This window comes from Hippoglossus hippoglossus, chromosome 13, assembly GCF_009819705.1.
Source record: "Hippoglossus hippoglossus isolate fHipHip1 chromosome 13, fHipHip1.pri, whole genome shotgun sequence".
In the NCBI taxonomy this organism is placed as follows: domain Eukaryota; kingdom Metazoa; phylum Chordata; class Actinopteri; order Pleuronectiformes; family Pleuronectidae; genus Hippoglossus; species Hippoglossus hippoglossus.
The window spans coordinates 26,684,889-26,709,969 of NC_047163.1; the positions used below are offsets into that span (position 1 = coordinate 26,684,889).

The 25,081-nt window shown below is 40.3% G+C and overlaps 1 protein-coding gene across 6 annotated transcripts in view; it reads right to left on the reverse strand.

The window, feature by feature from the left end:
• Nucleotides 1-25,081, reverse strand: part of LOC117772721 (chloride channel protein 2-like) — a 151,905-nt gene that overhangs the window by 17,653 nt on the left and 109,171 nt on the right. For 2 of the 6 annotated variants that reach the window (XM_034604079.1, XM_034604085.1), the window contains 9 exons: nt 24,517-24,586; nt 23,395-23,505; nt 19,735-19,948; nt 11,974-12,107; nt 10,503-10,693; nt 7,061-7,172; nt 6,275-6,345; nt 5,709-5,783; nt 4,192-4,224 (listed from right to left, as the gene is read on the reverse strand). In XM_034604079.1, the coding sequence (XP_034459970.1) occupies nt 4,192-4,224; nt 5,709-5,783; nt 6,275-6,345; nt 7,061-7,172; nt 10,503-10,693; nt 11,974-12,107; nt 19,735-19,948; nt 23,395-23,505; nt 24,517-24,586 (1,011 nt within the window). Of the gene's footprint in view, nt 1-3,769; nt 4,064-4,170; nt 4,225-5,708; nt 5,784-6,274; nt 6,346-7,060; nt 7,173-10,502; nt 10,694-11,973; nt 12,108-19,734; nt 19,949-23,394; nt 23,506-24,516; nt 24,587-25,081 lie in introns of those variants that run through there. The other 4 variants (XM_034604080.1, XM_034604082.1, XM_034604084.1 and 1 more) reach the window with 3 other exon arrangements.

A 25,081-nucleotide genomic window follows, 5' to 3' on the forward strand; every position in this document is an offset into this window, starting at 1 on the left:
CCCACAACATCATAAATAAAGCATGGAGACAAGATGCAAGAGGGAGGGAGAAAAAAATAATGAGAAAAACAGTGAGGAGAGACTGAGAGGCTGGGCGGCATTATTTCTCTCAAACAGACTGATGTCATTTACCCTGCATCAATATTTCACAGCCTAGATGGGAGGATGGGTGGGGAGGGGAGGAAAGGAGAGATGACAGAGATACAAAAAAGGGGGCGGGCTTTAAAGAAGTGGTAAAGATGGACAAAGATGGTGAAGCAGAGCCGCCGAGATTAAACTGGAACCAGGAACAAAAATACTGGGAGAGTGCAGCTGAAGGAAGAGGAAGGAGGGAAAGCAATAACTTGATTTATCTTACGCTGTTGGGGTGTATGTGTGAAGTCTTGGGAGAAAAAAAAAAAAAGAAAAGATAAATTTGTTTGTACGTATTCCTGCTCGGGCCCACAGAGCCTCGAAGGACTCAGAGCAACAGTGTAATCAGGATTCCTCGCTGCCTCGTGCAAGAGAAAACAGGTCCACTGGCTCATGGCACTGTAAATGCACACACACACACACCCAGTGCTACAGGGGTTCACTACTAAGTAGCTCACTGCAAGGCAATAATGACTAACATGCTTCTGGGCTAATAACACACCATCTGTCTCAGCACTGACCATACAATTTGCCCCTGTACTCTTAACAAATCACTGGAATGTATTGAATTACAACAATCAGTGGCAGATGAGGGCCACTGGATGTATATGCGGTGAATAAAATCAGACATAACAATGGTGGCATCTAAAATAGCATTCTGCAAAGGTTATGCCTATATTGGTACTAAGATTTACTTTGCATGTCAGATGCTGGAACAGTTTTGCGCTAAAGAAACAGATTTCATATTTATCTCAGGAACTAAAAGGTTTCATCTACAACCAAGGCTGCAGGTTGGTTTCAGATATGGACATAAAGTCACAAAAAATAAGTACATTTGTGCTATTTAAAAAATTTGTATCACTCTAGAAAATAACTTAGAATAAATCAGAATTTTAAAGTTATTGTGATAATTTCACATCGTCAACCAACATTCTCACTTATTCACATCGTTCACATTAATTATTTACGTCATCATTAACTCGGAGTGCTGTGTACCATAGATGGAAACAGAAAGTTTCAGGTGGGGGCAGGAAGTAGCCACCATAGAACGGCCCGTAAGGAGTAAGAAAGTAGAACTAAAAACTAAGATCAGGTAATTTGAACATCTCCTAACATTCAGATGTAATGAAAAAAAACTAGTTGATAAATCTGAAGAAAAAGATGGATGGAGACAATCTGACCACACAAAAGAGGGGGCTTTCACAGATTTTCTTCAGTCTGGTCTGAAGAGGTTTATTTTGATTGCTGTCTGATAGAAGCTAATTAACCCTATTGCAACGCACTTAGGATGGACTCTGAAACAGCAGTGCTTGGACACAGTGTTGGAGCAGGAGTTAGCCCTGGGATTCTACCACCCAACATTATCCTGTCCAAATCAGACAGTTCAATAAATAAAACAACTAGAAATACCTTGATGTATTAGATATTGATATGTTACCCCTAATTAAATTATATTTGATATAGTTTTCTTTGTACACTTTTGGCTCTTTTTGATCAGACGTTAAAGACATTAGGACCACCGAGCAGCACTTCTGTAAATATGGGAAACTAGCACACTTTTTAAATCTCTTTTATTACTACAGTTCAAGATGTGTTTTTTCTTATTCACCTTGAATTTGAGTTCCTCCAGAGTATTACAGTCTCCATGGCCTTGCAGCCACAAAGCTAAACTCGAGCACTGTGGTGTAATGATGTGAAATAAAGGCCTCAGGGTTCACAGAATGCCACCAAGAGAAAGAATCACTTCCCACTTGCCTCCTCTGTTACTGATCTTATACTTTTTTAAGAGTTCGTCTGTCTACTACTTTGTAATTGTAAAGCATGGATTGCATTAAGGTCATAGGTGTAGTACAGCTGAAGCTCAACAGAACAACGCTCATCCACCTAAATCATCAGTAAAGCTCATGCAAGAGCATCAATGAAACAGTCAAAGACATTTAAGGTGTACTGATTGATTGTCTATGTCAATTCATAATGTTTAAGAGAACTTTCTCAAAGTTGAAAGTGCTGCTGGTGTGTGCCATTAGCCCTTGGGTGGCCCTGGGATTTTTGCTTTATAAGTAACAGATGAAAAGGCACCAAAACATCCTTTCATTCATCATTCACTTTTCTGATGGTTTATTTATGATGCATCTCCAAAGCCAGCCTGTTCAACTTGAACAGTTTGTGCAGCAGGCAAGAAATAAAATCTAGCTTGGCTACGTTTTCACAGCTGAGCCAATTAAATGAGCTCGATAGATGATTCAATGAAATAATAGAAAAACTACACGCCGTGTTATTACAATCTACATCCTCGGTAAGGTCTCATACTGCTGATATTCTCAACCTAATGATGCTACTCATGAAGTCAGTTGATTGTATAATCCGTTACAGTTGACCAATTATGTAAACTTGCCACAGAAGAAAGATTGGCTACATTAACCATATACATACATGTAAGAACACGAATGCTCTGGCACTTAAACAAATCGCACTATGCCTCTGGTTAAGAAGCCAAAGTGCTATGGGGACTTTCTGTTGTGATATTTCAGAGACTGGTCATTTCAGAAAACTGCCATATGGATATTAAAAAAATGAAGCTGGATATGGTGCTAATGTTGAAAAACCTTTGAGAGCCATTGGACGGATTCGATGGGAACAATGCCTGATCTGAGAACATAATGTTGTCAGTGTTTTCCCTCACGAACAAGATTAAGACCTCAGAGTCATTTATCAGCTGTATACCATTGGTTTGTATGTGGGCCCTGAAGCAATAGATGAGGAATGATCTGACACGGCTCTGTACTTGTGAATGATTGAAAATGTGTACAGATTTCAATAACCATCACTGACGTGTGAAACTAATGGAGCCCTTTAAGTGCCCCAAGTCTAAATCATTAATTGTGCTAATAGAGTTACACTGACACAATAATGACTGAGAATCTGAAGGAAGAGGAGTGTGGTCATGTATTATGTATATATTCAAGTGATGTTGGGGACAAACATTTCCATTAGGGTCTGTGGTAACATATGAAACAAGCAACATGGCAAAATAAACTACTGAGGGTAACACTTTACACTGGGCTTTTGAAATAGCTTTCTTTTAATCACCTGGCTCATGGATTTTGTCTGTTTTAACCATTTTTTCAGCTGGAAACTGCTGTGATGCACGCAACTGTCAGTCAATCAGTTCAAGGAAAAGCATCCTCCATAAAAAAAAACTAATTTGCTGCCTGTCGATGTTTGTTCTGACTGATTTCCAAGCAAAATTTTGATTCCATGTGCAAATATCACAATTACATTATAGTCAGTAGAAAGGTGCGAGTGGTTTTGGGAAAAGCTACTTAACTAGGAAGTCTGCTCCACCGCTCTGATAGCAACGAGCGAGTGGGAAAGGTCACTTTAAGTTGGTTCAACTTAAAAACATTGGTCCAAGTCATGAGTTGAAAATATGAAAAATCTATAAACAATCTACGAATCTAAGACCTTGGCTATCAGTATTAAGTGCAAAGCTGCTCCTGGGACTTTGTGAAATGATAAGTTTAGGGACTTAAATTAATTAAAATTTTCATTGTATTTTACATTATTCCTTAGAAAACGAAAAAAAAGATTGTTAACACATAACTACTGATGTTTCTTTTAAACTACAAAATGAGTTTTGACTCACAAACAATAACAAATTAAAATTGTAAGATAAATAAAACATGTAACTTTGTATTAAGGTACTATGGATCCAACAAAAGTCCTGTATAATGTTTTGCAGCATACACTTGGTGCAATGTTTGGTAAGAGTAAACACTGACTGGAAAAACAAATCAGCATCCATATTCACGGTAATAATGCCTTTAACACACATTAATGCCATTCTGGGCAAAATGGCATAAAGTCTGGATGGTTAACAGTAAATCAGAACAAAGCTGTGGCAATGCTTATCAGCATTGACATTAACAACCAGTTTAAATGATGATCAAGACAAAGATCCACTGTGTGTGTTAGGAAGCAACTATTAAACTGAAATTCTGCATCTTATTAATAAAATAAAAATGAAAAAAAAAAAAAAAAAGTGGTTAACATGCTCACCCCAGAGAAACTCTTTAAGCTGGGTGGTGGCTCCTAGTGAATGAAATGACATATTATGTGATGAGTGAAACAATTTCATTATTATCATTTGAAAACTGGTTTGATGTGAAAAGCTGGATTATAAATAAATCATTGATGCTAATAAGCAACCAACTTCAAATGTGGGGACACATTTGATCTAAATGCTTGATTATGTAATGCTTAATAGTGTTTGATTTTCCAAAACAGATGTTGTCGGATCATTTGTCATGCAACGCTGGATGATCTCGTATCGAGGAATCATTTGTCTCAATTCGTAATCAGACGCTCGTTTCTATGATTGACATGCGTTGCTGCCGGAGCATAGGCGGTTGCTGGTAATTGGACCGCAGGCGACATCCCAGTTTGTGATGATGTTTTCCAATACCTCCCAGGACTTCTCATGCATCATCATTTCATCTGCACGGTTGCTGGATCTGTGTCGTTCAAATACCTGCCTGGTCCTAATGAAGAGATATGATCCTGATATTTAATGCTGCATGCACAGACGAACTCGCCCCGGTATGGTCCTTCCCCCTCCCTCCCCTGAACATTAAAGACAAGGTGTAACACAGGGCCTTCATCAGTTACAAGAAATGCGATGATACTTTGGGTCACTCCAGGAACAGGAAGGGCCCTGCTCTGGGAGGCAGTCACTGATAGGACGCCTCGGGTGACACAGCAGATGATGGACAGCACAGCATGCTTGGTTGAACATCCTCGTCCTCGTAGACCACTTGGCCATAACTCAACCACATTTGAACTGTACGATGACAGTAGGTGATTACAACCTGTTAAAACTGCTTCCCCGAGGCAGATCACAGGTTTGAGAAAAGCTACATTTTATAGGATTTCAGGAAGCTCATTTGGAGTTAATTAAAATAACCAAATGAAATTCACAAACAGCTCTCAAAAATAATGGTAAGATAAAATGTCGAAGAGCTGTTTCACAGAGGACATGGAAATTAAGAGTGTCAGGGTCAAAAGAAATGTTTATGGAGACCCAATGTGTTTAAATGGGAATAGATTATAAAATAAATGATCATATTAAATTAAGAAATAAAACAATGTCACCATGAAGTTGAGAAACAGCAAAATATATTTTTAAAATGCTGCTGATTATTATAATAAGCACAGATGTGTTTTTAAAAGGTTATGGAATCATTTTATGCATTTAAGGTAATCAAGTGTTCTCTTCAACCTTTACCGACCATAGGACCAATGGAAACTGATTAAGCTGGATGGATCCTAGGCTTAGTCAATATCATGATAAACTACAGGCATGAAAGGTCAGTGGGCGGGTTTACAGGTTGGACAAGGATGAGGATGTTCAACGCTTTTTGGCACAATGGCACGGTTGAGCTTTGGCTGAACCCGGCCATCGGCATTTGGGATTAGCCCTGGAATGGAATGGCGGGGTGACAATCAGTTGATTGGCTGATGAACCTGTTGCCTGGCGGATTTCAGGCATTATGGCAGCCCTGATCAGTGGCTCTTACCACGACGGATATCCTGACTCGTTTGGGCATCTTCCTGAGCTCAGGAGACGTGGGGCTCTCCATGTTGTTGTTTTTCTTCCAGATGATCAGAAATAAGCACATGACGTTAACAACAACCTCTTTGTCTGTTTGACTTAGCAAAAAGACAATATTTTTTCTTGCAGCGCCGATTCACTGCATTGCTGGGAAAAAAATTAACTGAAGCCTTAGTTGTATTAAACCAGCCTTAAGCAGGATGGTGCAGGAGAGTTGTCTGTAAAGCCTCGCAGGATGCAAGACTGAGACAAAGTAAGAAAGGATTTATGTTGAGGCTGAGATACTGTGAGAGCGAGTGTGTGTGTGTGTGTGTGTGTGTGTGTGTGTGTGTGTGTGTGTGTGTGTGTGTGTGGGAGGTGCTGTACTGTGGAGCGTGAAGGACTGTATGTGAGAGATAGCATAGGACTTTGTGGGTGTACAGAAAGTGTAAATGACAGAATGGTTGCCACAGTGGTGTGTATGTGTATGTGTATTTGTGTGTATATAACGTTGGCATTGTTAATGGGTGTATTCGAGGACATGACTCTCACCTCCAGGCCCTCTGTGTCTGGACTGGCACAGAACAGGTTCTTCAAAGCAATGCCCGAGTTATCCTGTGAATCTGAAAGCGAGACAGAGACATATTGCAACCATCAGACTTCCCTCGTCTCCATCAGTTACTGTATATAAAGGTGACATGAAAAGTCAAAACATTTAAATCTCTCCCTGGTGGCTGGCTGCAATAAAGGTCAAGACCTCCTCCTCCATGTTAGCAGATGGGAATTGAGGAATAAATTCTTCCAAAAGATGGTTTCTATCATTTCAAGTAGTTTTATCACACTGCTTGTTCAAGTGCTAATTCTTGACTGAAAACTGTGTCATTGTGAGTTGTACAATACTTTGGCTTTATTTTTGTACAGTGGGAGGAAGTGGAGACATGTTCTCCCTCTTTATTTACAGTCACTGAAATTCAGGTAGGTTTTTCTAGCAGCCTCCATTGAGACTGAATGAAAAACATAACTAAATATCGTCAGGACTACAAATGACACCTGGGGGCAATTTCACCATAGCTGTAAATGATCTCAGAGGCAAGGACAGGCAGACTTACTATGTAAAGTCTTACCCATACTAAAAACACCTAAATAAACAGGTTTCTGAGTAGAATCATCAGTGAAAAACATCCGCATCAGGGAGATATAACCCCAATTAATAAGAACTTATTAGTAGATCAACAAGCTAGCAGAGGTTCTGTGCTCCAGATCTACCGCCTTTCCTGTCTTCACTACTTATTCTGTTTAGTGTTCGAAAACTGTCTTCGATGTGTGTGTGTGTCTTACTGGTTGGGATCTCAGTGGGTCGCTCAACCACAGACGCTCTCTTCAGAGCAGGTTTGAGGGGCTTCTGAGGTATTGGTCGTGTGGGACTGAAGGATGATTCCTCAGTAGAGATCTATGTGAATGCACGCACGCACACGCCCACACACACACACACACACAAAGATAAGAAACAACACTTAAAACTTCCAAATGGCAGTCCTGCTTTAAACTTCAAATTCTTCATTTTACTGGGGACTCATTAGACAAATAGAGGTTATTCCACTGAGTGATGAGATGGAGGGAAATCAAAAGGAGGAAAGATAAAAAACACTTAGTAAAAGAAAAAGGACATAAAGAAAGAGGGGAAAAAACAGCTGGAGAGACGGAGGCAGCTTCAGAGCAAAGTGTTCTCATGTTGGCCTTGATGTAACATTTCATGACTAATGACTTTCCATTCTGGCGTTACATTCCATGACCTAAAAAACATTTTTCCTTGGTAATGTTAATACATTTCTGAATTGGGAGAACATTTTAGTTTCAATCATAAAAAGCTTCACAGATCAAATGCTTGCATGAAATTAGTCAGATATATTAAGCTGTATTTCTGTAAAGTCACCCATTAGTGAATGCAGAAATATTCTTGATACACTAGGCTGGTATTTTCTCTCAATAATTGGACTCCAGCAAACTGGAGTATCTGTAATAATATTCTGACATTTTATTAATTAAATTCTCTGTTTTATCTTCTGCAAAGGGATTCTGAAATGAAAGAACAGCAGGGTTTGTTGTTTCCTTGTCTGCTTTAAAGGCGTAACAGAGATGAGTGAGTCGATTGAAAAGCTTTAACACCGAACTCCATTTGCTGACGAATGAGAGATTTCTGCCGATGTTACAAACACAAGAAACAAGACAAAATGGCACTTTTCTTTTTTTACTTTTAGCATACGAGCAGTTAAATTTATAGATAAAAACATTTCCTTTTAAGAGTTACAATATAAAGATAGCCTTTAAAAGCCCACCGTCACACTGCATAATCTGCTGAGGGTTATGTGACCATTTAAAAACACTGATGAGAGGGAAGGAAGAGAGAACTTGGAAAGATGGTATGAAGTCAGAGAGACGAAGAAAAGAGGAGAGAGATAAGGTAAATGAGCAACACATACACACGCAAGCACAGACCCCCCCCCCCCCACACACACACACATCTATGCCTCGGGGTGTTCTACTCAACCACTCTCTGCAAACGGGTGAAATTGAAATGAAGACAGAGGAGAGATAAATGGACAATAAGAGGACCAGAGTACACACATGGACCTGGAACCAATTTAGACATCCTTCTAAAACCTGATCTGCTCATCTCTGTTATCTATGGCTTAATCACACACGTTAATACTCTGAGCTATTACCTTCTAAGACTCACAAATACACAGTGTAGCTGCTCTCATACATACCCTGAGTATTCTCCTGAAATTATTCAGTGGGGCTGAATATTTCTGGAATGTTTCCTGCCAGGCCCCATAGTAAAAACTTAATTTCAGATTGAGCCCATGTGAGAGTATATCATAATATTGTCCAGAGAGTTCATAGTGAGCACATTGATGACCTTTCTAACATGCAACAAAAATGAAAAAGACTACAATATATCAGGATGAAAAAGAGGAGCCATACATATAGAAGACACAGACAAAGATGTCTACTTGGTAACACACTGAGATTTGAAAGCTTTGGGTGATAATAGCCAACGTCAATGTCCATGTGCTGTAAACAAAACCACGTCATTACCCCAGCAGTATTTATACGTTACTTCCCGCCTCCTGCATGCTCTACCCTGACGGCACCCCTCACCTGAACCTGTATATGCACGTGTTGTTGTGAACGTATTTGACAAGACACTCTCCTGCTGTGTTCTTCATATTTGAAAGGCAAAGTCCAGAGAATGTCTGGACCCAATTGTCTGGACATTTTCCAGAGTCCATGTGTGAAAAGGGTTTATGTGATTCTGAGTAAATGTCGCACTTTAAACAAGCCCTCCTCTCTTTTAAACCATCCAATCATGAGGCTTTGTCTTTTAGGATTTTACCAATTAAAGCTTCTCTTTAAGTGCACAAGGTACAGTGACTTTAGAAATAATTCGGAACCACCCCTTTTACACGTTATTGTTTTGTAGATTTAATTGTAAATTAATAAAAACGTTTTTCTCCCCATCAATTTACATCAAAATATCCCATTATTAGTGACAAAATGTTTTTAATTCTTTTGCGAATTTATTGAAAATTTAAAACTAAAATCTCTATTAAGGATTCAGTCTCTTGTGTTTAACTCCTCGCGTGTCCCTTGTGTCGCTGCTAACTGTGGTCAGGTGCATCCTGTTTGCTTCAATCATCCTGGAAATGTGTCCAGTAGTTGATTGGAGTCAGAAGAAAAAGCTATCAAGTCGAGGTTGTCCCTGTAGACATCTGCCATAAACAAAGCTGGAATTGCAGTCAAAGGTGCTTCTAAAAACTACAGAGTTGAAGGTCTGAGTACTTCTATATATGAGAGATTTCAGGTTTTGAGTTTTAATAAATTTGCAAATATTTCAGACAATATGTTTTCACTTTGTCAGTAAAGGTTATTGAGTGTGAATCAATGGACAAATTAATCAATTTACAATTGAATCTACAACATGACTCCAAGCAGATCCTGTAATGTTTGTTACTGTAATGTTTTTGCAATGTCTTACTTAATATTTCTTTATTTAATTTCCATTTTTTTTACTTTTAACACCCTGAAGTCCAATTGTAACATATACTCCTATGGAATCCTACAATAACACACTATTACATGCAAGATTTAGACCAGGTTTGATTGCTTTGCATGACAAGTTTCTTTATTTTTGGTTTTCTCTGCGTCGTTGTCATTGGTTAGAAGTGGGTGATGTCACATACTTTTGTGCACCAATAAGGATTTAGCAACACACAGCAATACCAAGAGATGTTCTTCCTCTGAGTGTTGACTTTGATTGTTGCCTACTTGGCTGTAAATATTTAATGTTATAGTGAATCAATTTCTATCCTGTTTGCCTGTATGCAGACATACTTCTAATAACCCTCACTACCTCTGCTGCTCTGCTTTTATTCATTTCAAATGGTCTGCAAGTCTAGATTTTTAGATATCTTTCTCATCAACAGAATTCTGAGAAACTGAGCTTAGTACTTTAAACAATTACTTTATCTTATGGGATAATAAACTGGTTATCATCATCATTTGATGATGATCATTTGCAACCCCAAAGACCCAGTCTGATTGAAGCCACTTTTGACCAATTATTTCTGGGCTACCAAGCTTCGATCCAATTTCTTTGTCACTGCATATTTATGTATTTTGAAAGACTTGCACATGTACATGCAACATGTAAAGAGATAATGATGCTCAAAATGTTGCCCCACCCACACCCCAACTGTCCAGCTGCAGTGACCCTGACCTGGAAGCGGACCTCCTGACTGACTCGTTGGCTGTCATCCTCGCTGCCGGGGTTTGAAATGACTGACAGGCGTTTCTTCTCTGCAGCAGCTCTCTCCCGGATGTACTCGAGCCGTCTGGCCCGACCGAGCTGCTGGGAGAGCAGCGACTGGATCTGGGCGCGCTCAATGGAGCCCAGCAGGATCATGGACTCTGGGAGAGGAGACAAAGACCGAGGGGAGAAGTAAGAAGAAAGATAAGGCACAAAAATAGAAGAAAGAGGCAGCAGAGGATGGGGGAAGTGGGAGGCAGGTTTGTAGAGAAGGAAGAGAGAGGAGAGGAAAGTAGCAAGAGCAGGAAATAGAGAAGAACCAAGAGGATGAGAAGACAGTGAAACAGTTTTAGGGGGAAGAGTGAGCAGACTGCAGGAGATTCCAAACACATGTTGCAGCATTGCAGAGAGATCAGCTGAGTTACATAACAAGCTCAGGATGCAGTGAATGTGTGTTAACTGGTGTGTGTGTGTGTGTGTGTGTGTGTGTTTGTGCGCGCGGGTGGGTGGCAGCTTTCTTACTTTAAGTAATTGCCTTTGTGACTGTACGTGCTGATTATGTATTTGGTTAAATGCCGTGGCTAATTGTTCCTGCACGATTGCATAATCGAGACACAGTTGGAATACCAAATATGCACCTCAGTGCGGCGGCAGCGCAGCCTCATCAGCAAGCTTTGCTCAGGCAAGTTTGTCAATCAATCAATCAATCAATCAATCACTTTAAAGAGCACGACACCGAGGTCGCTGGGATTTGCTTTTTGGCACAGAGGACTGGAAGAGACGCTCAGTCCAGCAGCATCAGCAACATCGGACACAGATGTCAATATGACATCAAACAATATTCTAAACTAAAATGTTTAACTTTTTTTACTGTTCATATTAAAGTAGATAAGAATATAAGTGGTCAGTCAAGTAAAAGGTTGCTTTGACTCTCTCAAACATCTTTCAAATATCTGATGAAGGATGGACTGTCTTAGAATCATGACCTTAATAAATAGCAGTTGTTTTCCTCAGGAGACTTAGTGTTCTGTAATTTGAGCAAAGTGATCAGGGTCAACACTCTTTGGTATTCTCTGAATCTTTATATTTATATATTAATAGTGCTGTATACAGAGACTTTTGGATTTAAAAGCGTTGACTATGTTCCGGAATAATGAAAAATTACCTTGTTTTGGAGTTACACGTAAAATATAGATATGCATTATATCTTTTGGCCACACTGGGGCAGCAGCATGAGCAGATAACGCAATATTTTAATTGTATCATGTTATAAAATGTGTGAGTAATATTGTGAGTGTGTGCCATTTGGTGCAGATCTAAATAAAAATCTGGATCCAAATAAGACTTGACTTATTTCCATTTGCACTCTACTGAGTGCGATTCTAGTTTGTAATGCTTCTGTGATTATATGTGCGTGCGTCTGTGTGTGTTTGTGTTTCACCTGCTGATTCCACCAATGCCAGGGTCTTGAGTTGGCCCGTCAACAGGACGTTGTGGAGGTCTCTGTAGCAGCAGTTGAGTGTGATGTACCGAACATCCCGCACCATAATGTCTTCCACACGGATATTATACTTCCTGAAAAAAGAAAATGAAGGGAGAGAAAAATACAAAAATACATGTGATGAAGAGGAGGAAGATATGAGCAATTATTTAACTGGTTACGGGGCTGGGGGATAGGGGTAAGCAGCTAAAAGAAAAAAAAAGATATTCCATTAAGATTTAAAAATCGTTTTCCTGTAGTTTATTATGTACACAGCTGACTTAAAATGTTACATTGAATATAATGTCTTGGACAAACTTTTTCAGATGACCCGTCACACCACTATGGTATAAAAACTATATTGACCAAGCTGTTCTCCATTACACCTGCTACTGACAGCACACGTCATCCGGATGTTAGCAACGGCATAACTATGTGTGTGGTGGGGGTAACTGGGTGACATTGTGCAAACAGATCTTGCCTCAGCAGAATCATACACCCTGGTACACCAGTCATAAACACTCAGCTCCTTCTTCCTGCCTGAGTCTGCCAGAACCTGCAAACACAACAGCAGTTGCTTGACGGTGTCTGTTGCCAAGGCCCGGAGCCGTGCCAGAACACCGGCTCTGGCCAACAGTCGGCTCCTTGTTGCAGAGATAACTCAATACACTGACCTCTCTTGAAATGCAAAGTTAATCTGATGGACATCCTCCCCCAGCTCCACTTTAGCACAACAGAGCACAACGTTGGTCAAGCATCCCTGCTACACAAATGGCCTGTGTGCAGCAGCACGATTTGGAAACAGCTGAATTCTGGGCTGAAGCAAAGACTTTTATAAGGGTTTTCCTTATGTGGTGTTGTGGGGAAACACTAAAGAGCTGCTACCTACCAATACCACTGTAGTTTGCCCAAATTACTCAAAATATAAAACACAAGTATCTTAAATACTAAAACACTAAAATGGGAAGCTCTTGCAAAATCCCTAATTACGGCTTGATATTAAAGTTACCATAATGACTGCATTTTTATTTTCAGAAAAGTCCACCTTGACCTCTGCATGCTTAAGTTTCTTTGAAACAACTGGCTAATATGACACATAATCTGTATGTTGAATGACATAACATTCCCAATTCTAGCATTTAAAAAGTGTGAGCATGAGGATTTCTGAAGCCGTCATTGCTTTCAAACATCCTGACTACTTTCCACCTCACTATGCAAAGGGCATGATATCTCTATCATAAGCACAGGACGCTAAGTGAGGAGGCTCAAAATCGTCCATCCATCCATTATCTAAATTGCTTATTCTTTAAAGATCGCGGGGGAAGCTGGATCGAATCCCAGCAGGAGGACGGGTACACACTGGACAGGTCGCCAGTGCATCGCAGGGCCAACACAGAGACAAACAACCATTCACATTTACACCTAAGGTCAACGTAACTCCAGTCTACATGACTGTGGGAGGAAGTACCAGGAGAAAACCTGCGCACACATGGAGAACAAACTCCACACAGAAAGACCCTGGCTGAACCAGGATTCATTTTCGCTGTGAGGGGACTGCACTTCACACTGCACCACCATGCCGCCCCTCAAAACTGTTCGATATAATTCCTAGGCACCCATGTCAGGATTATCTAGACTTGCCGACAGTGTTGGGTTTATTTGTCTAGTTTTGAGAACTTTTCCCATTATGCAGGTGAACTGACCATAAACTTTGGTTTCATCGTTGGAATCACACATCTCTCAGATTTCCTGTCAATCATATAGTGCAGAACAGAGTATGTTTGTATTGAATTTTTTGCTGCAGAGCTTTTGCAGCTGCTGTTCTGAATCTTTTCAGCCTTTATGACTGTCATTTCTCATCTCAGCTTCCACGCAGTTATGCTGTTCAATTTAAACAAACCCAAGGGTCCATGGACATCAAGTTATTTTCTACTGGACACGTATACTCACAACATAATGTAAGTAAAAAGATCATCAACCTTGAAGGAAGCTTCTGTTTCCTGATGAACTGGCAGCATCTTTTCATTTGCTTGTGGATCTGAGAGAATAATGTAATGCATGCCTCTGAACTGACCACAACCGTTGCTGAGACTAATTTCCCTCGGGATATCAAAGCCAGTTGATGGAATCTGATTGGTTTCCTCTTAATTGAGCCTCCTCCCCTGCAAAGGCCGGGCAACACTTCTGATCAGTTTGAGCTATCCTGCTTTCATCCACAGCTTACAGATTTGAGCCAAGATAAACAGACTTATAAGGTTTTAAATCCAGGCTTATAGATCATCCATATTATCCAGAGTAGAGATGAGAGGCTTGTGGCGGTGATATATGTGTGTGTGAGAGCGTTTGGGGGAGTGAATGGGGGGGTGTAGGGGGAAGGCATGGAAGCCAATAAAAGGATGTTTGTAATGATCCGGAGAAAATGTGATCATCTCCTGTTGCTTCGCTTCCTGTCAGAGGAGCAGAGACAATAGTGGACTGCAGACGATTCAACAAACTATATTTGACCATTAAGAACAGCTAAGAAACAGAGAGACAGATACAGACACAAACGACTGTGTGCCAATGCCCAAGCCCATGCACACACACACACAGTGATGTTGTGTAATTGTTCCTAGACTTAAAATTCCACTACCCCAACGCTGAAGGGGGGAAGAAGGTGGAAAAGGTTTGATGTTTGCTACTGGGTATGATAAGAGAGAATGAGAGGCTAACAGCACATCTGTGGTAGAAATGTATGTGTGATATAGGTGTGTGTGTGTGTGTGTGTGTGTGTGTGTTCATATCTGCAGAAGCTACACAGAAACAGAGAAGATAAGAAATCCAATTCTCTCCTTGTCCGTGAGCAAGCGAATGCACACGCCATCATATGTGTGTGTGTCACACATCACACAAGTCTTTCTATGTGTTTGTATTAGTGTGTGCGTGGATGGTAGTGTGGGTGTGAGATGGATAATTTCCAGTTGGAGTGAAGAACACATTCAGCTTGGAGGGGACCACGCTTCCTACAGTGTTTCATTTCCCCCCCTTGGTCCGCCGCCTCCTCCTCCACTCTTGTATGCTGCAGTAATATGACACACACACACACACACACACACACACACACACACACACACACACACACACACACACACACACACACACACACACACACACACACACACACACACACACACACACACACACACACACACACACACACACGGAGACTGGTGAGTTAGAGTGAGAGGCAGGAAAATGTATTAAAAAAAAGCAAATGAAGGATGGAGGGAAGTAGAAGCTTTCTGCAGAACAACTGAAGTTACTAGTGCGCATGTGTTATTAAATATAGATGATTCGAGGAGACTGCAATTTTGTAGGTGAGCGTGTGTCTGTTTACACACCAGTATGCACCACATACATACAGAAGGGGATTCCTCAATCATCTTTATGCCTCAGCAACTGCAAACATTTTGAAACGTGGGTTTTGTCGAGATTGATATTTTTTGATGATTGATGATCATATCATCATTTATTTTCACTTTGCCACACACACACACACACACACACACACACACACACACACACACACACACACACACACACACACACACACACACACACACACACACACACACACACACACACACACACACACACACACACACACACACACACACACTTTATGACTGTTTCTCAATCATATTCATGGCTCGGCAACTTCTTAGATTCGGAAACTGTGTTTATCATCCAGTATAAATGATTTCATTGTGTGTAGATGATTGATGACCATCTTATATTGTAATGACTGCCAACACACCCGCACACACAGACATGCACACTCACACATATGGAAGATCTCTCCTGTTTTCCTAATTACTTGTCCAATATCATTCACTTGAATTTGTCGAACCTTCGATTATTAATATTTTACGAAGATTAACAGACCTGCAGGGAATTACAGGAAAGTCAAAGGATAATTCTTGTTTATTATATCTTTGGTTTCAGTTTTGTTTGTGGACCATTGCATCTATCAGAGAATTGAGCTTTGTTGTAGACAAACAGTAAACTACGTTCTTTGGAGCTAAAATAAAAGTAAGCACACCTAAATTGTCCTTACTAATCCATCACTACACAGGACATCTGCGGCTGCATTAAGTACAGCCCACAACAGCCACTGTTTTCAAATGTCTATGCTTATCTTATGTGTGGGAAAAAACTGTTAGTTAATGAACTTGATTTAGGATTTTACTCTGATGTCTTGTCTCAGTGACCAGGTTTTTGTGAGGATAACACTGACTCATGTAGCCTGAAGCTGCAATACCCCTAAACCTTCGCACATCCAGATTTTGTCTTCAGCCTCAACTCACACTGACTGCAGCCTCTTCACTTTAAGTAATATATCCGATCTTGTGCTACTCCCTCGGAGCCACAAAAAGACACCTGCACTGGTCCATTTTACTCAACTTGACCCAACATTCACAGCTCAGCTCAGAGCGAATCTGTTAATACAATTATCTCTGAATACATGCTAGCTCTAGAGTTGGCTATGGGTGAAATGCTCCATGTCCCTGTTTTGTCTCCAAAAACACAGCTAACGAAAAGATAACCCCAGTTGACCACATCTCCCAAACCATTTCCTCATCATGATTTGTTTTGCCTTCTGCTTTTGTTTTTTCCTCTCTGCAAAGTATTTCTAATATTAGAGTTAGTTGTTGCACCACAATCTCCATCTGCTTCCCCATGAGAGCACGAGAGGTGGCAATTGCTCCCAGATTGTTCCCTCTGGCGCGATAATCTTAACAATATCCTTTAGGGTGTGATGTGCCATTATCTTCAAATCTTGTAGTGAGTGCGTGTTTGAGATTAGAGACAAGACTATTTTTAAAGTTTCTCCTAATGTGTGTGATACAAACCACATCCAAAAGTTGTTGACGATTTCAGCTTTAGTGAACTTAAGTGTGTCTCAACACACTAATGAAATCATGTGGAATATAACAGCCGACTGTTCTCTGTTCCTACGTTTTGTATCATCATTAACAATTAGAATAGTTTACACCCTTTATTTCCTCTTTAACCATAAGACAAGCCAACCTAAGGATTTGTTTAAATCAGTGGTTCTATAACTTTTGCACTTAACTGACGCAAACAAGACAATGGACCCCCACTTTACAAGATTTTTGGTTTTCGATGTGTTATTACAGGAAGTGTATGAAATTCAGGACCGAAATAGTCATACATTCTCTCTGTGTGTCAGTTATGGATGAAATTATGATGAAACTAAATTATTCCCCTTTTCAGCCAGGATGCCCTGCAACCCCTTAAGGACCCTAAGGGGTCCTATGAGCCCACTTTACAAAACCCTGGTTTAAAATATACAGTCATCTTTGTCACTGCTTTTGTAGTTGTCAAAAAAAAAATTGGCAACTGTGTTACTTTGTCACAACCAATTGCCTAAAATATTAAATTTAAATAATAAAAACATGAACATGAATTTTCCCCTGAGAACTTATCTGGGCAGGTCCTGTATATATAGTGTGTTTGCTACATTAAATAATCAGCAAAGAGAACATAAACTATATAACAGCTTATTATAGACACTGCTCAAAACACACATTTTCGCTCGCTCGCTTCAAGTGATGGCCTATACGATGATGATAAATCTCTCGTGGGAGTGAACGCTGCGTTCATGCTCATTTCTAAACTGATTTGATCTGTTCAGCGTTCAAAAATATATTAACGCGTTTTACACACACACACACACACACACACACACACACACACACACACACACACACACACACACACACACACACACACACACACACACACACACACACACACACACACACACACAGCAGATAATAAGGACTGACAGAAGAGAGGAAAGCCACAGACACACAGTGAGAGAAGTCTGGATAAAGGAGGGTTGAATAACGTGGGTCAACTGAGGTGCTGATGCAGAAAGTGAACGACTCAAGTAGCCGACAGAGACCAAACACTTCAGGGACCGGCCACAGAAGATTATGAACAGATGGAGGAAGAAATACAAATTTTCATCATTACTCCCAATTTGTAAATGATGCATAGGAACTATTATCTCCAGATAATGATTTAGCCAACATCCATAACAATAATTGCTTCCAAACAATTAAACAAAAAGTGCTTCTGTGTGGTCTCAGAGAGCTCGGAGGACACTGAGCAGCTGGTAATCCCATTCACTATATTGTAGTTGCTATAAATTATTAATGGGTGATGGCATTTAAATGCCATGTAACAATGGACCATTGAGCCAGGCACCTCCACCAATGTTTGTCCTTTTGTAAAGCAAATTCCACTCTCCTCATGTACCCTGAAGTTAAGAGTGTGTGCTACTTGGAGGTTTAACACCTCAATTAAAAGCAATATCTAAAACCATTAAGACTCACTTTGCACTATGCTTCAGCTGTTAAAACATTAGATTAAGACTGGAAACGCATACACCAGATCTAAGCCATTATGAGACTAATTAAACTAAACACAGTGAAAGAACCGTGAGCCTACAACAATGCCTTTGTAGTACATATGCTATAAGGACTGGTAAACTGAGTATACATACTTATAGTATTATGCATTGTACATATTTTAACCAAGCTAAGCTAAGGACTGAAATGTTGGTGCAACAGTCTGCTTCTTCATAGTGGTCAGAGGATGCATAATAATAACCTGACTTTTCATTTTAACACAAACTATGGGTTAAAATGTGTGATTCCAACTTAAGCTCATCCATTATCTACACCACTTCACTCCATCATTTGAGGGTCGCGGGGGGCTGGCGCCAATCACAGCTGACATTGGGCTAGAGGTGGGGTACACCCAAGTGCAGGTGGTGAGTGGATCATAAGGCCAACATACAAAGAACCACATTCCTGCTCGGTTGATGCTCACATTTACACCTATGGGCTCCAATCACTGCATGTGTCTTTGGACTGTGACCGGAAGACGCAGCACAGCAGCACCATGTTCAGTTGACCGGTCAGTATTCGGTATTTTTGGTGTTTGGTGTGCACAAAATACAGGAATAAGTGCATTTCCTCAAAATGTCACTTTCAATGACTCACACAACTATACAAAGTCTCTTGAAATGAACAGAGGAGCGCTGCAGGTGAGTCATTTCAATGAAAGGAATCAGCTCTCAGTGCATGAAGCTGCATTTCACCAGTTTTATGGCATCTACTGACATTTGTGCATTTAGAGGTTGGGTGTAGTTATAGTGTTGCTGTGATTTACTGTAAAACTGTGCCCTTTGCCAGTAGAGTATATTCAGCCTATTGGAGAAAGCTTATGTTTATGGTCGTGCATTGACCTTCTTATTTAATCAATAAACATATACCCTCAAGGGATGTCATATGGTAGTTAAAATAATGTCATGTTCCTTGAACATTTTCCATAGGTTAAAACCAATTTTTTTCTCATGTCATACAATTGTTTTTTTACTTGTTAATGGCATGGTTTTGTGTTATCTGCACATCCTACATTAGTTGCATCATGTTTAATAGTCAAACTTTGTAATATTAATACTGACAGTGATTTTATTTGCTGTATACTTCATGTAATTAAGTTATTGAAATGATTAAATACTATACGGTAATAATAATAACAATAACAAGATAATGTATGTTGGGATTTAGTGCGATACAGATAAAATGGAATTGAACGATAACAACGGTGTGCTTGTGTTTCTAAAGCATGATGTACAGTACGTACTCGTGGTGTCCCCAGCCCAGCTCTGGAAGGTAAGGCAGCTTCTTGATCCTGATGATGGAGTCATAGAGGGAAGGCTGCAGGGATTGGGCCACGGCGTTGGCCAAGATCACCGCTATCATCACCGGCAGGATATGGGAGATCTGGCCAGTCAGCTCGAACACGATGACCGCTGTGGATACCGTGTGGGTGACTGCTCCTGACAAGGCTGCCGCACCTTTGGGTGGAGGGGAAGAGTGACAGTGTTTGTGAGAGAAACAACAGAGAGGGACAGCAGAAAAGCAATTGTTCAGATCAGTGGTTTTCGATGTGGGACCTGGGGCCATGTAAAGAGGCCTTTGAGGAGGCTCCAAGGGCATCATCCATTAAGATCACAGACAGTTCAAAATTAAAACCATTTCTAGTGCAATGAATTATATTTTTACTACCCCATAGCACAGAATGTATGGCTAAACAATGTTTCCTGGTGAATATGTGACTTACTAACTTGTTGCCTAGATATGTACCACATACAGTAAAATAATAACTGGCAGGCTAATAAACACCATACATAGGTTTATGTACCATTACTAGACCAGAAATATATTTCAAGCTGCACCAAATTCCACAACCCTATTATTCCCTGGGAAAACAGTCAAAGATGTCAGAAATGGCCAATGTTAGAGAAAAATCTGCACCAAAATGTATGTCCTGGTTCTTTCCTCATCCCATCCCGCATCCTTCCACCAAATTTGGTGGTAATATTTGCTTAAGAACAAATATACTAGAGGAGAGGGATGAAAACCTAACCTACTTGGCGGAGGTAATTATCCTCATCATGGTTTGCACTGTTATCATCATCATTCCTACAGGTGGTAATACTATTCAGTTACACTGGTACCAACATAAAAGAGTATAGGAAATCAATATTTGTAGAACTATGTTCAATACTGGAGCAATGCTGGTCCATATCATATACACCATATTGTGTAACCATCACAGATTAAATCCACAAAACAATTTGAAAATCGATTTACTCATTCTAAGATATCAGCCTCTCTGCTTTATACACTCCCAGACCAACAAACCAAATTCACATTCTCCTCCACACAAACTTCTCTAGTATAATTAGATGGCAAAAACTGACTTATTCAGCTAATTCAATACAAAAGGGAACCTTAATATTTCCCATTCTTACCCCCCCAATAAAGAGCAATATAAAAGCAGCCAGAGCGGCATGGGGCGAAGTGAGCCTTCACTGCTCAGAGGAGAAAATGGATGAGTCCAATTCAATGAATGAGATGAAAAAAGAGTAAAGAATGGCAGCATTAAAATGAAGTGAAAAGAGAGCGGAGAGAAGCAGATGGTCGGTGAGCGAGTCGACAAAGGCAGGTTTCATTGTTCTTTCTCGTAACTTAATTAAGCCCGTGTGCGTCTGCCTTCCCTCCTCTGATAAATGCTGCTGCTTCCTCTGCCCGTCCTAACATTTAGTCCTTAAAACGAGCTGTGCTGCGAGATGAAAGAGGCTCATCAGAGTGTCAGGCCTTTAAAAGGACTGAGTCATGGGCTACGGTGCACCATCACAACAACAACAACAGCAGCAGCAGCAGCCCAGAAAAACAGGCGTCCAGCAACAGTGGCATAATCAGCATGACCGTCAACAAGTAGCACAGAGGAGGCAAATCACAACACTGCATCTCATTAGACACGCAACTTCAGGAAGGATGGAAATGATGTGGTTATGAAGGGACAGCTGGTGTTGGCAAGAAATTGAATAAATTAAGGGGTTTTCTGAACATAATGCTCTAAAGTCTCTATTTTTTCATGATCATGAGGAAGAAGTACAATAACACTAGCTACTTATAACTGTTAGACAAAACCAGACCTTTATAGGATCTGCTTTATTGATACATTTTAATAAGATAAATTGTATATGTGAGTATTTATGTGAAGAGCTCCAGTTGCATGTTGTTGCATGGCAGACAGGTGGCACTTGCTTGCTTATTCTCCCCTCCTGCTTTTCTTTATATCTCTCCCTCCTGCTTTTTCTCCAGGTGTTAAGAGGCTGATCCACCTGAGCAGTGCAGTCAGGCTTGTTTATCTGTTTCCTCTGACTGAGTTGGCCCCTCACCATCCAGGGCCCTGAGGAAAAGGAGCACACCTGAAGGGAGGCTTTCTCTCCCTCTATCACTCTTGTAGTCTCCCTGAGCTGTTAGTGCTAAATGAACTTGTTAGGAAAGTGTAAAAAATGGAATGGGGTGGGAGGTAGGACTGTAGGTAAGTTTTGGGTGCCCTTTTCATTTTTACACTACATAGGAAACACTCATAACTTACCTTAAAAATATATATCTTTAGATAAGTGAGCCAGGTCTTGTGTTTGTTCCATTTGATTTTCAATGTTAGTAGTCAGGCTTTGTTAGTTCATTTTGTTTTGGCACAACCATCTTATCCCTCACATTTTTACCTTTGTTAAACTCGTGTTTGTGTTGAGGTAAGGAAAACACAAATTGCCTGTTTCCCTATTGCTCGGACTCTGTCAAGTCGTTTTTTCACAATCTGCTTGCAGTGTCACTATTAGTTTGTGTTGTATGCCCTGAGGTAGATGCACACTGTGGACACGGACGTGGACTCACTTCTATTCACACTACATTTGCACTACCTGACTACATATGCACTAGAAAAACTGACAGCCACCACCAGCCAGAAAGAGTGCACCTTTGTTGACTTTGGCTTAATAGTAAGAAAAGTTAAAAAAATAGATAGTGATTGATTGATTAGCATGGGAAATTAATGACGCACGAAACCAGCATGCAGTCCAGAGATGGGTCACTGGGTCTCTTGCTCAAAAGATAAGATATGGGCTAGTCTAAAAAAGTGTCCAGTCTCAGTAAGGCCACAACCTTCAGACATTACAATTCATCATCCTCTGTGTTACATATATTGTTCTTTATGTTTGACTATCATTCCATCCTGTATTTATCAGGCGATCTATGTCTTTTGATTGAATTTAAATAAGTCAATTCAAAAGAAGAGCTCTTACTCCATGAAGAGAAGCCCATAAAAGTAACTTCTTCTATTTCTGAACAGAAGTAATGACTTATACAAAAAGTTGCATTTTCAACTTCCAAACTTTCTAGCAGGGAATTAGCACTAGACAGCAGCACTACTGCTTGTCAAAGTTGTTTTGTCAGCTGGTGTCTGAGCTGTTTTCAGGGATTCTTTAGTTAAATCTAATCTGGTGATCTTGTAAATGTAATTTGATTCCATCTTGAGTGTTTGAGTCTGATCATATTTTATGTCATCTTTAATCTGGATCTATTTAGAATCTTAAACTTGAAGCTGTAAATCGAGGCACTGGACTGTAGGATACATTTATCCTGATTAACGTTCTGAGTAGGAACCACTGATTCCTCACAGAAACTCAATGGGAAGTAAAAAGAAATGTGTGAAGTTTTCATCTTGAACAGACTCAATAATAAAAAATAAAAAAAACAGCTGAAATGCTTCTGAAGGAGAATTTCCACAAAAATGTGCAAAAGCCTAAATGTTTATAATGAAAGTCTGACAAAACAGTTGAAAGCAAATACTAAAAACGTCTTCCTTTTAAACGTAAAAAAAGGGAAAAGATTCAAGCATGGAATCTGATAGATGAAGAACAAAGCAACATTTGTGTCTTTAACTGACCCACAACAGCGTAGCCTCCTGGCACTATGGGGTAGATGGTGCCATCTGTGTGAATGCCATCTGGGAACCAGGCTGCCATACTTTCTCCAACCAGACGACCAAAAGCTGCCCCTGAAACACACACGCACACACAGAGAGAAGATCAGAATTAATAATACTACTTTAAGATGTTACTGCTTTAAAATGTTGATTGTGTTTTTTCTTCAGATAAAAAAAAGTGCGTGTTCTTCACACAGAAACATTTACAAAGATATAGATCTGCTCAGTTCAGGAAGTGTGATCGGAGGAAATGACCAATAGTAAGGGGGAAAATGGCAGAGCTGTAATGTGATAAACATTTGTGAAATACACTTACTCACTTTTTGAAGGGTTAGATGAGAAGATTGATATCAGTCTCACATTGCTAAGCTAACTATAGCCAGCAAACCTAGCTAAATAAAGCATGGACTGTAAATGGTGATGGCTAACCAATATGACCCAAAATAATGCGGATACAAACACTGCCATCTTGCACACTTATAACTTTTAAATAACTAATTAAAAGTTACTGGAACAATTTAAACTTGAAGGAACATCAGTGTCATAACAAGTACCTTAAAGCACAGAAACCAGCTCTGCGAAAAATCCACGTCCCATCCACTAACACGAAGGAGGAGAAATGTATGACCTACACTGCAGCCAGGCACCAGGTGGCGATCAAGACCTTTTGGCTTCACTTTTGGGTAGCAGTCATGTTGTCTATCTATATATACAGTCTATGTATAAAAATGTGGTTTTACGCTACAGTGGTTTTTTCAGATTAACTAAACGTGACAAACTGTGGCATTTCCTCAGCCCAAGAGAAGGCAGTAGGAAATTATTATCTAGCCATTTCCCCCTGTGTCCAGTGTTTGTGAAAAGCTACGCTAACTGTTCCTGGCTGTAGCTTCATTATCATACACACATGGGAGCAGTATTGATTTTCTCTTTTAACTCTCAGCAATGAAGTCAGAGTCTATTTCAAAACTATTGCTTTCATATTTAGATGAGCTGGCAGGAGCAACTGTTTAATTATTGGATATAAGGTTTTTCAACGCACACACACACACGAACACAGACACACACAGGCCAATTGCGTCTTACCAATGACAAACACTGGCATGAAGGCTCCACAGGGCACAGGGATGGTGGTGGCGAGCGCAGACATCCAGAACTAGGAAAGAAAATGAGGAAGATAAAGAAAGAGAGGACATAAAAAAGAAGGTACGGGTGGCATTTCAATTAGCTTCAAAGTACCATCCTGTGTGCCCCTAGATGATAGCCAAGTTGAGTCCTGCACAGCAGTGAGGAGGCGGCCATGCAAGGCTTATTGCTGAGGTTAGATTGAGCTGTCACTTTCACTCTTCATTTGACTAAGACCCTGAAATGAACCTTGGGTAATGAGCGGGCTCTGCCGATTGGCCACTGTGCCAGACAAGCGGAAGAGACTGCTAATTAAGGAAAACAAACAAAAAGGGAAATGTCACCACTGACAATGTGTGGGCATTAACGTCTCGCCTGCGCGCGTGTGTGCGCTTGTACTTAAATTTTAGCAGAGAGTTCAGCACATATAATTTTTGCTGCAATTTGACTTTGTGTATCATAAATAGCGACAACACAGGGAAAGCTATCTGTCTGTATGTAGAATGCACATCTTGTGAAAAGTTAA